We start from the raw sequence: 12,185 nt of genomic DNA, 5'->3' as shown, positions 1-12,185 counted from the left end.
ATTAGATAATATACGTACATACATATAGATTTTGTTAAAGGTTATACAAAAATAATTAACAAGATTTTTAAACATATATAATACTATTAAATCAAATAATATTTAATTAAGTAGAACATTTTATTTATAAGTACATTAGATAAATTTCTTTGAACAAAAAAGTTAGGTTATATTCACAGTTATTGAAATATATTTCAAATATGAAATATTATTATTACATATTTATAAGTTTAAAATGTATTATGTCATAACTATTTATAAAATATTCATTATTAATTGCATAATAGAATTGTTATTTACATATACATACGTTTTACGTTTATTCCTTAAAACGTGGCGTCACGTCGCGAATACTACACAAGACAGGAAACATTAACACAGTATTGTGCGTTACATAAGACAAAGACTTAAGGCATAAAACACTGCCCTAAGGTTATAAGACAGCCATTCTGCTTAGGCCCTAACCTGCGATCCGTTTGCGGCCAGGCGCATACACTCCCGGGTGGGGTGGGATACTTTTCCTTCTCATCGGATGTTGAATACTGTTGAACGATTCGTACACGGGTGACACGATGTTAACCCGGCAAAGGTTGAGAAAGGAAAGACCAGAGCTCGTTTCCCTTCAAAATCTCGCCCAACAAACTCCCTCTTGAGAAAAGCAGGGACGGTTTTCAACGCCATCTGCTCTCTGACCCTGGAAAAGGCGAACTAAAATAGGTCACGTGATAAAGAGTGGGGATTCAGGAGCGCGCATTCAAACCTATATATATATATATATATATATATATATATATATACATACATACATACATACATACATACATACGTACATACATACATACATACATACGTACATACGTACGTACATACATACATACGTACATACGTACATACATACGTACATACGTACATACATACGTACATACGTACATACATACGTACATACGTACATACATACGTACATACGTACATACATACGTACATACCTACATACATACGTACATACCTACATACATACGTACATACGTACATACATACGTACATACGTACCTACATACGTACATACGTACATACGTACATACGTACATACGTACATACGTACATACGTACATACCTACATACGTACATACGTACATACGTACATACGTACATACGTACATACGTACATACGTACATACGTACATACGTACATACGTACATACGTACATACGTACATACGTACATATGTACATACATACATACATACAAAATGTTCTAAAAATTATTTATAGTAATAAAGAATTTCAATACATATGGTAAATACAATAAATGACAAAATTTATTTCTTTTTTTTCGATATACATTACTTATAATTATTTGACATGCGTTTTCTGTTACATTTTTCCTCTCTAAACATCTCTCGCTTTTTTCATTTTATATGTAAATACAATAAATGACAAAATTTATTTCTTTTTTTTTGTTTGATATATATTGTTTATAATCATTTGACATGCGTTTTCTGTTACATTTTTCCTCTCTAAACATCTCTCGCTTTTTTTTCATTTTTATAATGTCCTGTACACAATTAGAATCTGTATCTTCTTCATTAACACTACATATAAGTATATTTTTTTTTTGCACCACCAAATCAAGAATTTGCTAATAATTATTCGTATCATCGTTTTAAACGCATTATTATGATGCTCGACACAATCATACCAATCAATTTTAACATGCCAATTGTCAAAATGCTCTAACAATATTTTTAATATACCTCGTCGATGAGCTCGCGTTTGTAACAATTTATTAAGCCTGCTTAATATGTACTTTATGAAAATTGGAAATTCACTATATGTCAAACAGGTATTACATTCTTTACAATAATTGAATTGTTTTAAAATAGCAGTGATAATTTCTTGTAAATATTCTGATGCAAAATCTACGGTTGATTCTTCATGAACAGTTACATTACTTATCAATTCATGTGGTTCATCAGGTTCATCATTGTTTTCGCAACTAACATCAAACACCTCAGCATTTGAAAGATTATCTTCCAAGCATTTTTCTAGCGAAAACAACATGAAGCTATCATGTACAGTTTCGCAATTACCGCCTTTAATTTTAAAAGATTTCATGTTGCTCACCAATAAAGTTATAAATGAATTTTCGAATTGTCGAGGTGTCGGATTTACATTACGAACTCCATGACTTCTAATTTGGCCAAACAAATTTTCAAGTGGATCCTGATTGCAAAAGCGCGTGTTCAAAGATTTAAAATCATATTTTTTATTAAGTACGTTCCAAATTTTTTGAAATCCATCTATAGTGAATAACCAATTTTTTAAACTTGGGATATTTTTTTGAATTTTATGTGTTACCTTATCTATAAATGTCATATTTCGAAATACATTTTTAGCATTCGTCCAGAATTCATGATGGACACTTTCTTCCGTTACGGGAGATTGTAAATTATTATTATCCACTATGTTAACGCTATTAACCGAGTCAAACAAGTCATTGAAGAAATTCACGATTTCCGCAGTTGCAATTCCTTCTTCGAAGTCAATTTTAAGCGTTTGGTCCTTAATTTGTGTAGTACCTGCAAAAGTAAAAATAATTTATTATAAACATTTATTTTTAAAAGAAATACGTTTTTCTCTTTATTTTTCTCTTTATTATAAATATATATATATATATATATATATATATATATATATATATAATAAATATATATATATATATATATATATATGTATAAAATACTTACATTGTGCTCTTGTCAGCATCTCAACACAACTTGCAACTGTTCCACTGAGTACAAATACAATGTAGGCATTGCAGTGTCCTTAAGACGCCGCTTCTGCCCATAAGGTATTATCATACTTTCAGAAAAATGTAAGGAACAAATTCTTAATTTGTCCTTTGCTTCTTTTGTTGCATCTATAATAAAAAAATACATATCGAAACATATTACTATAAGAAATACCTTATGGTATAAAATATATATAAAAATTATCAATACAAGACTATCATTGTAGTATATATTTTTATAAATCATTATAAATAAAAAAATACATAAAATAAAAGTCTTTTTTACTCAACCGGACTGGCCAAAAATTAAGAAATTTATTGCTCACAGTAAGCAATAAATTTCTTAATTTTTGGCCAGTCCGGTCGAGTAGAAACGACTTTTATTTTGAATTCATACACTGGCGAAAAAAATACATATCTAATATTAATTTAATTTAATTTTTTTATACATGTGGAATATGCAATTTATAAATGCAACATAAGTACGTACGAAAAAGTATTCTATATTATTAATACATATATCAATTCTTAAAAACTTACCAATTACATCACTTCTTCCGATTGCTCTCAACCATGCCTGAGCCTTTGTTTCATCTCGTGGTAACATATGAGCAGGAACTTTATTTGCTGATGATGTGCACCCTGGCACACAGCATTTCCACACCATTGTAGCTTTTCTTAAAATAAATATATACATTGTAAATAAATATATTAAAATAAAAACATACATATACAATATACATATACATAAAAATATATATACATACATATATGTATATATATATATATATATATATATGTATACATATATATATATATATAACAGACAAAATAAATTAATCCTTTTCCAAAATATGTGTATTTGTTGCATGTACATATTGTTGTATACAATATTATTATGTGTGTAAGTATGTGTGTGTTAATATTATAAGGGTGCCCCACAATTGTTGGTACTTTTTTCATATTTAGATAGAGCGAGCCAAACTGAGTCGAAAAGTCATGTACCATTTTGCAATTTTCGCAATAGTTGACGAGTTATTAATGATTAAAAATCGACGTATTAGCCCGCCCTCCGCCAAATCCAAGGGCGCGGCGAGATGCGGCCGCCCCGCGGTCGGCGCGCGGGCAGTTGTTTACTACAAGCGGCGCGTAACGCCGGGCCCCTGTCCTATAAGCGATGATAGTTTCTCGCCTTTTTTAAATAGAAATAAAATTTTCTAACAACATAGAAAATTTTTTTGTGCGTACGTATGTACATATGTGTGCACATGCATACACCAGGAAAATATCAATTCTACTGCTTAAAAAAGCGATTACTCAATTTACCTTTTTTTTTAGTAAGTAACGGTTGTCTTTAAGCAAGAATATTTTCTTGATATTAGTCTTAAAATGTACAAATTTTAGAAAGAGTCTTTATTATGTACTCGAAAGAAGAATTTATACTTCTTCAAAGAACATAATAAAATTTTATCAAAGAAAAGTCAAAATAATAAATAAAATAATATGAGGACCCTCGAGATTAAAATAGGAGAAGGCTATGAGGGTTAGACGCAGATCACAGTGCGTAATATCAGAAATAAGTGATTTATTCGTCGTTTTGATACATTACATCGATCCGTACGTTTCGGCTCAGTTTTGAGCCATCTAGGCTTCAGCGGTATAATAGTTACAGAAATTAAGTTACACGTTCTCCGTACCGTATGGTGAGTTTACTGATTCAAAGTATTAGAAACATAGACCAATTGACCCATATCTGTAAATTTGTTCAATTAATGTTGAGATATTAAAAAGATCCCTTAGGAAACTCACCATTTGGTCTAAAAAACGTGGAATACAGAGCCATGTATACATAATGAATACTCTCTGGCTGAGAAGACTTGACGATCTTTATCGACACGACACATGCACAGCAATGATATGAAAGGTCTTGCAAGAAGAGGCATGTCGTAGGTCAACACACCGGCGAGGATTATAACAAAGCACGATCTGACACCGTCTCAAAATGACACGGTTTTCTTGCATCATGCATATGTCACGGTTTTGAGCAAATTGTAATCCATGCTCATGAACTTTGGTCGTTGGCAAATCGGCGTTTTACTATTGGTACATGCAATATTGTGACAGTGTCAAATCGTGCTTTGTTATAATCCTCGCCGGTGTGTTGACCTACGACATGCCTCTTCTAGCAAGACCTTCCATATTATTGTGTGTCGTGTCGACAAGATCGTCAAGTCTTCTCGCAGAGAGTAGATATTCATTATGTACGCATGGCTCTGTATTCCATGTTTTTCAGACCGAATGGTGAGTTTCCTAAAAGATCTTTTTAATATCTCAACATTAATTAAACAAATTTACAGATATGGATCAATTGGTCTATGTTTCTGATACTTTGAATCAGTAAACTCACCATACGGTACGGAGAACGTGTAACTTAACTTCTGTAACTACTGCTGAAGATGGCTCAAAGCTGAGCCGAAACGTACGGATCGATGTAATGTATCAAAACGACGAATAAATCAGTTATTTCTGATATTACGCACTGTGATCTGCGTCTGATCCTCATAGCCTTGACTTCTCCTATCAAAATAATTAGCAAATTGAATTTTTGTTTTAATTTTGTATTCTTAATTGAAGAACTGAATAATTAGAATGTAGAATATTATTTATTTTAAGTAATATTATCAAGAAAACATTTTTTGTAAAGATCATCGTTACTTAAAAGAAGAGAAAACTGAGTAATTGGTTTTCTTAGCACTAAAATGATATTTTTTTACGTGTGCGTATACGGCACGCCATTTTACTATTTAATATCATTATAAAAATTCTATCAAATTAAATCGATACTTAAAGAAAAGAAATTATTATTATGTCTAGACATACTTATAATTTATCGAATTATTATTAAGCTATAATTGAAAATGCAGAATTACAATTATGTCTAAACAAAATATTAATTCTGAATTTATTTTACGTTATGACATAAAAAATTTTTGGGAATTAAAATTATGTACATAATTGTAATTCCCGAATTTTACTTATGTACGCAATTTTAATACTTGAATTTCTATTATGTACACACAATCGTAATTCTGGAATTACTTTTTTTCTTTTGGTAAGTAACGGGGTTCTTTAAGAAAGAATATTTTCTTGATAATAATCTTAAAATGTATTCATCACAAATTTTAGAGAAAGTCTTTATCATGTACTGGAAAAAAGAATTTATACTCCTTCAAAAAACATTATACCATTTTATCAAAGAAAAGTCAAAATAATAATCAAATCAAATTTTTGTTTTAATTTTATATTTTTAATTGAATAGTTAAACAATTAGAATTTAGAATATTATTTGTTTTAAGTAAAGAGAGTGATGAGTGTATTTTAAGATTATTATAAAAATAAAATATTCTTTGCGAAGATGACCGTTAAAAGAAGGGAAATGGAGTAATTGGTTTTCTTAGTACTGGAATGATATTTTTTGCGCGTGAATTGTGCATGAATAGCAATCGCGATATAAGATCGCGAGTCAAAAAATAATTTTTTTTTCTGTGGCAAAAAAATGATAGAGCGCTATCATTTCCACACCACCTTGCGGTAGATAACATGGCGCATTTTTTTTTAAGTAGTGTCCCCAGTAGGTTTAATCCACTTTATAAAAATATTTTAATGCAAGAACTGTTCGAAGTGCTCAAAAAATATCATTCCAGTGCTAAGAAAACCAATTACTCCATTTCCCTTCTTTTAACGGTCGCATCTTCGCAAAGAATATTTCATTTTTATAATAATCTTAAAATACACTCATCACTCTCTTTACTTAAAACAAATAATATTCTAAATTCTAATTGTTTAACTATTCAATTAAAAATATAAAATTAAAACAAAAATTTGATTTGCTTATTATTTTGACTTTTCTTTGATAAAATAGTATAATGTTTTTTGAAGGAGTATAAATTCTTTTTTCCAGTACATAATAAAGACTTTTTCTAAAATTTGTAATAAATACATTTTAAGATTATTATCAAGAAAATATTCTTTCTTAAAGAACCCCGTTACTTACTAAAAGAAAAAAAGTAATTCCAGAATTACGATTGTGTTGTACATAATAGAAATTCAAGTATTAAAATTGCGTACATAAGTAAAATTCGGGAATTACAATTATGTACATAATTTTAATTCCCAAAAATTTTTTATGTCATAACGTAAAATAAATTCAGAATTAATATTTTGTCTAGACATAATTGTAATTCTGCATTTTCAATTATAGCTTAATAATAATTCGATAAATTATAAGTATGTCTAGACATAATAATAATTTCTTTTCTTTAAGTATCGATTTAATTTGATAGAATTTTTATAATGATATTAAATAGTAAAATGGCGTGCCGTATACGCACACGTAAAAAAATATCATTTTAGTGCTAAGAAAACCAATTACTCAGTTTTCTCTTCTTTTAAGTAACGATGATCTTTACAAAAAATGTTTTCTTGATAATATTACTTAAAATAAATAATATTCTACATTCTAATTATTCAGTTCTTCAGTTAAGAATACAAAATTAAAACAAAAATTCAATTTGCTAATTATTTTGATAGGAGAAGTCAAGGCTATGAGGATCAGACGCAGATCACAGTGCGTAATATCAGAAATAACTGATTTATTCGTCGTTTTGATACATTACATCGATCCGTACGTTTCGGCTCAGCTTTGAGCCATCTTCAGCAGTAGTTACAGAAGTTAAGTTACACGTTCTCCGTACCGTATGGTGAGTTTACTGATTCAAAGTATCAGAAACATAGACCAATTGATCCATATCTGTAAATTTGTTTAATTAATGTTGAGATATTAAAAAGATCTTTTAGGAAACTCACCATTCGGTCTGAAAAACATGGAATACAGAGCCATGCGTACATAATGAATATCTACTCTCTGCGAGAAGACTTGACGATCTTGTCGACACGACACACAATAATATGGAAGGTCTTGCTAGAAGAGGCATGTCGTAGGTCAACACACCGGCGAGGATTATAACAAAGCACGATTTGACACTGTCACAATATTGCATGTACCAATAGTAAAACGCCGATTTGCCAACGACCAAAGTTCATGAGCATGGATTACAATTTGCTCAAAACCGTGACATATGCATGATGCAAGAAAACCGTGTCATTTTGAGATGGTGTCAGATCGTGCTTTGTTATAATCCTCGCCGGTGTGTTGACCTACGACATGCCTCTTCTTGCAAGACCTTTCATATCATTGCTGTGCATGTGTCGTGTCGATAAAGATCGTCAAGTCTTCTCAGCCAGAGAGTATTCATTATGTATACATGGCTCTGTATTCCACGTTTTTTAGACCAAATGGTGAGTTTCCTAAGGGATCTTTTTAATATCTCAACATTAATTGAACAAATTTACAGATATGGGTCAATTGGTCTATGTTTCTAATACTTTGAATCAGTAAACTCACCATACGGTACGGAGAACGTGTAACTTAATTTCTGTAACTATTATACCGCTGAAGCCTAGATGGCTCAAAACTGAGCCGAAACGTACGGATCGATGTAATGTATCAAAACGACGAATAAATCACTTATTTCTGATATTACGCACTGTGATCTGCGTCTGACCCTCATAGCCTTCTCCTATTTTAATCTCGAGGGTCCTCATATTATTTTATTTATTATTTTGACTTTTCTTTGATAAAATTTTATTATGTTCTTTGAAGAAGTATAAATTCTCCTTTCGAGTACATAATAAAGACTCTTTCTAAAATTTGTACATTTTAAGACTAATATCAAGAAAATATTCTTGCTTAAAGACAACCGTTACTTACTAAAAAAAAAGGTAAATTGAGTAATCGCTTTTTTAAGCAGTAGAATTGATATTTTCCTGGTGTATGCATGTGCACACATATGTACATACGTACGCACAAAAAAATTTTCTATGTTGTTAGAAAATTTTATTTCTATTTAAAAAAGGCGAGAAACTATCATCGCTTATAGGACAGGGGCCCGGCGTTACGCGCCGCTTGTAGTAAACAACTGCCCGCGCGCCGACCGCGGGGCGGCCGCATCTCGCCGCGCGCTTGGATTTGGCGGAGGGCGGGCTAATACGTCGATTTTTAATCATTAATAACTCGTCAACTATTGCGAAAATTGCAAAATGGTACATGACTTTTCGACTCAGTTTGGCTCGCTCTATCTAAATATGAAAAAAGTACCAACAATTGTGGGGCACCCTGTATGTATATACAGAGGTTAGGTTAATCTATTTCTTCTTCTAATATTTCTGTTAGTATAATTATAACATGCAATTACCTTGCTTTGGCTTGCTCGTTCTTGTTTGATGTAGCACGTGGTAGCACGTGAAAGCACGTGAAAGCACGTGAAAGCACGCTGTTTCTTATGGCTAACACCCGGACTAAAATTGACGCAAAGACGGTTGACTGGATCAGCAATCCTCGAAAATTTTCAGAATAAAACACGTTCGGTAATTATTTAGTTTAGGGGCCTCACCTGGCGATGTAATTATGCTCAATCGACGCGTTTTTGCACGAAATAATCTGGCAGAAAAAAAGTGTCGCTCTCACACGTTCAAACACGGTCTCGGTTTGCACGAAACGAAAGAATCTAACAGAAAAAAGTATCGCTTTCACACGTTCAAACACGGTCTCGGTCTTGTACTGTCTCGAAACTCTCGAATAATAACCGATAACCGATACTATCCGACAAGGAAATGTGAAGAAGAAGAAGACCAGAAACTATCCCCACTCCATATCACGTGACCGATTTTAGTTCCATTTTCCGGGTCATAGTGCAGATGGCGATAATGTACATCCGTCCTTCGTTTTAGCATGGGAGTTTGTACCCCCTGATCTCGCCAACCTTAACTTTCGCGATTGCGCCGATTGCGCGGCGCGCGGATAGTAATATCACCACGCGCTAAGAAGTTTTGTGATGCGCTACGAGCGCGGGTCATTCAAATCACTTTATTATTATGCAGTTTCTATGTTTTATTCTGAAAATGCGCAAATTGTTTATTATCGCTGTTATCGATTTACTATTAATTTTATCATGTTTCTAGACTCTAAATTCCGGATGATAAATTAGAAAATGTTTAATTTTATTAATATTAACAATTTTGTGTATTTAGCGCTACGACGTCAATAATATTTTAATTAACTACGAAACTGCGTAATAATGCTCACACACTCTGTTTCTCAATTATTCTATAGTTGGAATTGAACATAATTTAGTAAATTATTAAAATATAAATTATAAAAATTAAATTATAATATATAATTTATAATATAAATTATATATTAAATTATAAATTATGTATTTTGTAAATTATAATTTTTGCCTTAAGGCAAACTTAAAAGCAGGCCTCTGCACAATATTAAATAACCTATTTCAAACAAAAAATATATATTTAGAAACAATTGAAAATTTATGATGAAAAGCGCAGACCATTATTAGCTCTAGCAAAATAAAACAATGCAGGGTTTTAAGAGCCCGGGCACATAGAAAAACGTGAGCAGTAAGCAAATAAACAGTAATATCTTATATTGTATATGTTATTCCGTTACACTCCATTAATATTACCAGAATATTAGTAGTTATACTAACATTGATACAAGCGTGTTACGTAACAATTACACAATTTTTGTTACATAACTGTAACGCAAAAAAGATGTATAACAGTTATGTTACCTGCATATAACAAATGTTAAATTGCAAGTTACTTTATTGTTATGTAGCTCTTATATATCACAAGAATAACATTGTGACATTACACGTAATAACTTCCATGTCATATTGCTCTCATAAAATGTGTTCACTGGGAAGGAGGTCTCCGCCTACGGGGATCACAAGGGTGAGGGTGATAGCGGCGATAACTGGATGTTGATATGCCAGAATGATTTTTATTACTCACCTTGCGGTTTTTATGAATCATGTCGTAATACTGATTCTGATTCGCGAGCTCGTTGTCCATGTCCATCGGTATGTTCCTCAGGTTGCCGATCATCGTGGTCACCTGGCCCATGTTATCCTCCATCTCACTCTCGCGCGCGTCGTTCGTGATCTTGGCGATATAGCCGGTCTGCGGCCCGAGACCGTTGCGGTCGTCCATCACCCGCTGCGGCTGGTTGTTCACGACCTTGCCGTCATCGTTGCCCTTCCACGTGCCCTCATCTTCTTTAAAGCTGGCGCCTCTGTGCGCGCAAGATTGTCGCGCGTGAGCGACGCAATTAAGTCAGTTTCGGGAAGAAAGTTTAAGAACTAACGTTCAATAGACAGCGGGGAAGATCGATTTAAAAATCGGAAATGAGTAGTCACGTTCAATAAAATTAATTTAACTAATTCTGCAAATTTGCGCTAGTTAATTTATAAATTGCACTTTGCAACTGGTTCTACAGAGATAAATAATTCATTATTTATTTTAATAATTTTAATGCGCTTTTTTTCGTTATTTTGACTTGCAATTTTCGTAAAAATTTAGTTCTGATATAAAATTCGGAACTTATACCTAACAGCTATATAACAATATGATATAATTTCATTACAGTTTATAAGTAATATACGAGTTAAATTTAAACAATTTTTTATAATTTAATATTCCGTGTGTGTGTGTGTGCGTGTGTGCGTGTGTGTGTGTGTGTGTGTGTGTGTGTGTGTGTGTGTGTGTGTGTGTGTGTGTGTGTGTGATGCGCGCGCGTGTGTGTGTGCGTGTGCTGGTGTGTGTGTGCGTGTGTGTGTTGTGTTGTGTGTGCTTGTGCGCGTGTGCGTGCGTGCGTGCGTGCGTGGCGTGCTGGTGCGCGTGCGTGCGTGCTGCGTGCGCGTGCGGGCGTGGCTGCGTGCGTGCGTGCGCGGGCGTGCGTGCGTGAGTGCGTGCGTGCGTGCGTGCGGTGCGTGCGTGCGTGCGTGCCGGGGTGCGGGCCGGCCTGCGTGGCTGCGTGCGTGCGTGCGTGCGTGCGTGCGTGCGTGCGTGCGTGCGTGCGTGCGTGCGTGCGTGCGTGCGTGCGTGCGTGCGTGCGTGCGTGCGTGCGTGCGTGCGTGCGTGCGTGTGTGCGTGCGTGAGTGTGTGCATGCGTGCGTGCGTGCGTGCGAGAGTACGTGAGTGAGTGCGTGCGTGAGTGCGTGCGTGCGTGCGTGCGTGCGTGCGTGCGTGCGTGCGTGCGTGCGTGCGTGCGTGCGTGCGTGTGTGTGTGTGTGTGTGTGTGTGTGTGTGTGTGATTGGTCAACATGTCTTCAATTATATTCAACTTATCTTTTAAGTTAATCTCTTAAATATGGATGAGGCGCATTAAATTTAATTATCTCTTAGCACACGTGTGTGTGCGGTCTAATCGTGTAGCTTATTATAATAATAGTAAATTTAATGGGACGATGAAGTAT

The 12,185-nt window shown here is 33.8% G+C and overlaps 2 protein-coding genes across 7 annotated transcripts in view; both read right to left on the bottom strand.

Moving 5' to 3' along the window:
• Positions 1-12,185, bottom strand: part of LOC143894346 (synaptosomal-associated protein 25-like) — a 51,417-nt gene that overhangs the window by 23,932 nt on the left and 15,300 nt on the right. The window contains exons 3-5 of one of the 5 annotated variants that reach the window (XR_013256080.1): positions 10,723-11,002; positions 466-708; positions 311-353 (exon numbers count right to left, since the gene is read on the bottom strand). Coding sequence is in view for 2 of the 5 variants with exons in the window: in XM_077400540.1 (XP_077256666.1) it covers positions 10,550-10,645; positions 10,723-11,002 (376 nt within the window). In the remaining 3 variants the exon portion in view is untranslated. Of the gene's footprint in view, positions 1-24; positions 709-10,335; positions 10,646-10,722; positions 11,003-12,185 lie in introns of those variants that run through there. The other 4 variants (XR_013256081.1, XR_013256079.1, XM_077400541.1 and 1 more) reach the window with 4 other exon arrangements.
• LOC143894347 (THAP domain-containing protein 2-like) lies at positions 1,943-9,551 on the bottom strand. 2 transcript variants are annotated; one of them, XM_077400543.1, is made up of 5 exons: positions 9,303-9,551; positions 9,105-9,207; positions 3,331-3,467; positions 2,747-2,919; positions 1,943-2,578 (listed from the first exon to the last, which is right to left on the bottom strand). In XM_077400543.1, exons 3-4 carry the CDS (start codon positions 3,455-3,457, stop codon positions 2,759-2,761), a joined length of 288 nt encoding a protein of 95 aa, XP_077256669.1. In that variant the 5' UTR covers positions 3,458-3,467; positions 9,105-9,207; positions 9,303-9,551; the 3' UTR covers positions 1,943-2,578; positions 2,747-2,758. The 2 variants fall into 2 exon arrangements, with proteins under 2 accessions (XP_077256669.1, XP_077256668.1); XM_077400542.1 differs by having other exon boundaries at positions 9,105-9,547.

The sequence above is a fragment of the Temnothorax americanus genome, unplaced genomic scaffold (genome assembly GCF_048541705.1).
Source record: "Temnothorax americanus isolate GAGA-0224 unplaced genomic scaffold, ASM4854170v1 Scaffold137, whole genome shotgun sequence".
In the NCBI taxonomy this organism is placed as follows: Eukaryota; Metazoa; Arthropoda; class Insecta; order Hymenoptera; family Formicidae; genus Temnothorax; species Temnothorax americanus.
The sequence above is the reverse complement of the archived record's forward strand: the minus strand, read 5'-3'. Positions and strand labels throughout refer to the sequence as shown.

Bases quoted from the DNA above. Each gene is read 5' to 3' on its own strand.
- LOC143894347 (XM_077400543.1), bottom strand. From the start codon at position 3,457: ATGGTGTGGAAATGCTGTGTGCCAGGGTGCACATCATCAGCAAATAAA. The intron at 2,920-3,330 runs GTAAGTTTTTAA...TTTTTATTATAG, and splicing joins CGGAAGAAGTGATGTAATTG to ATGCAACAAAAGAAGCAAAG.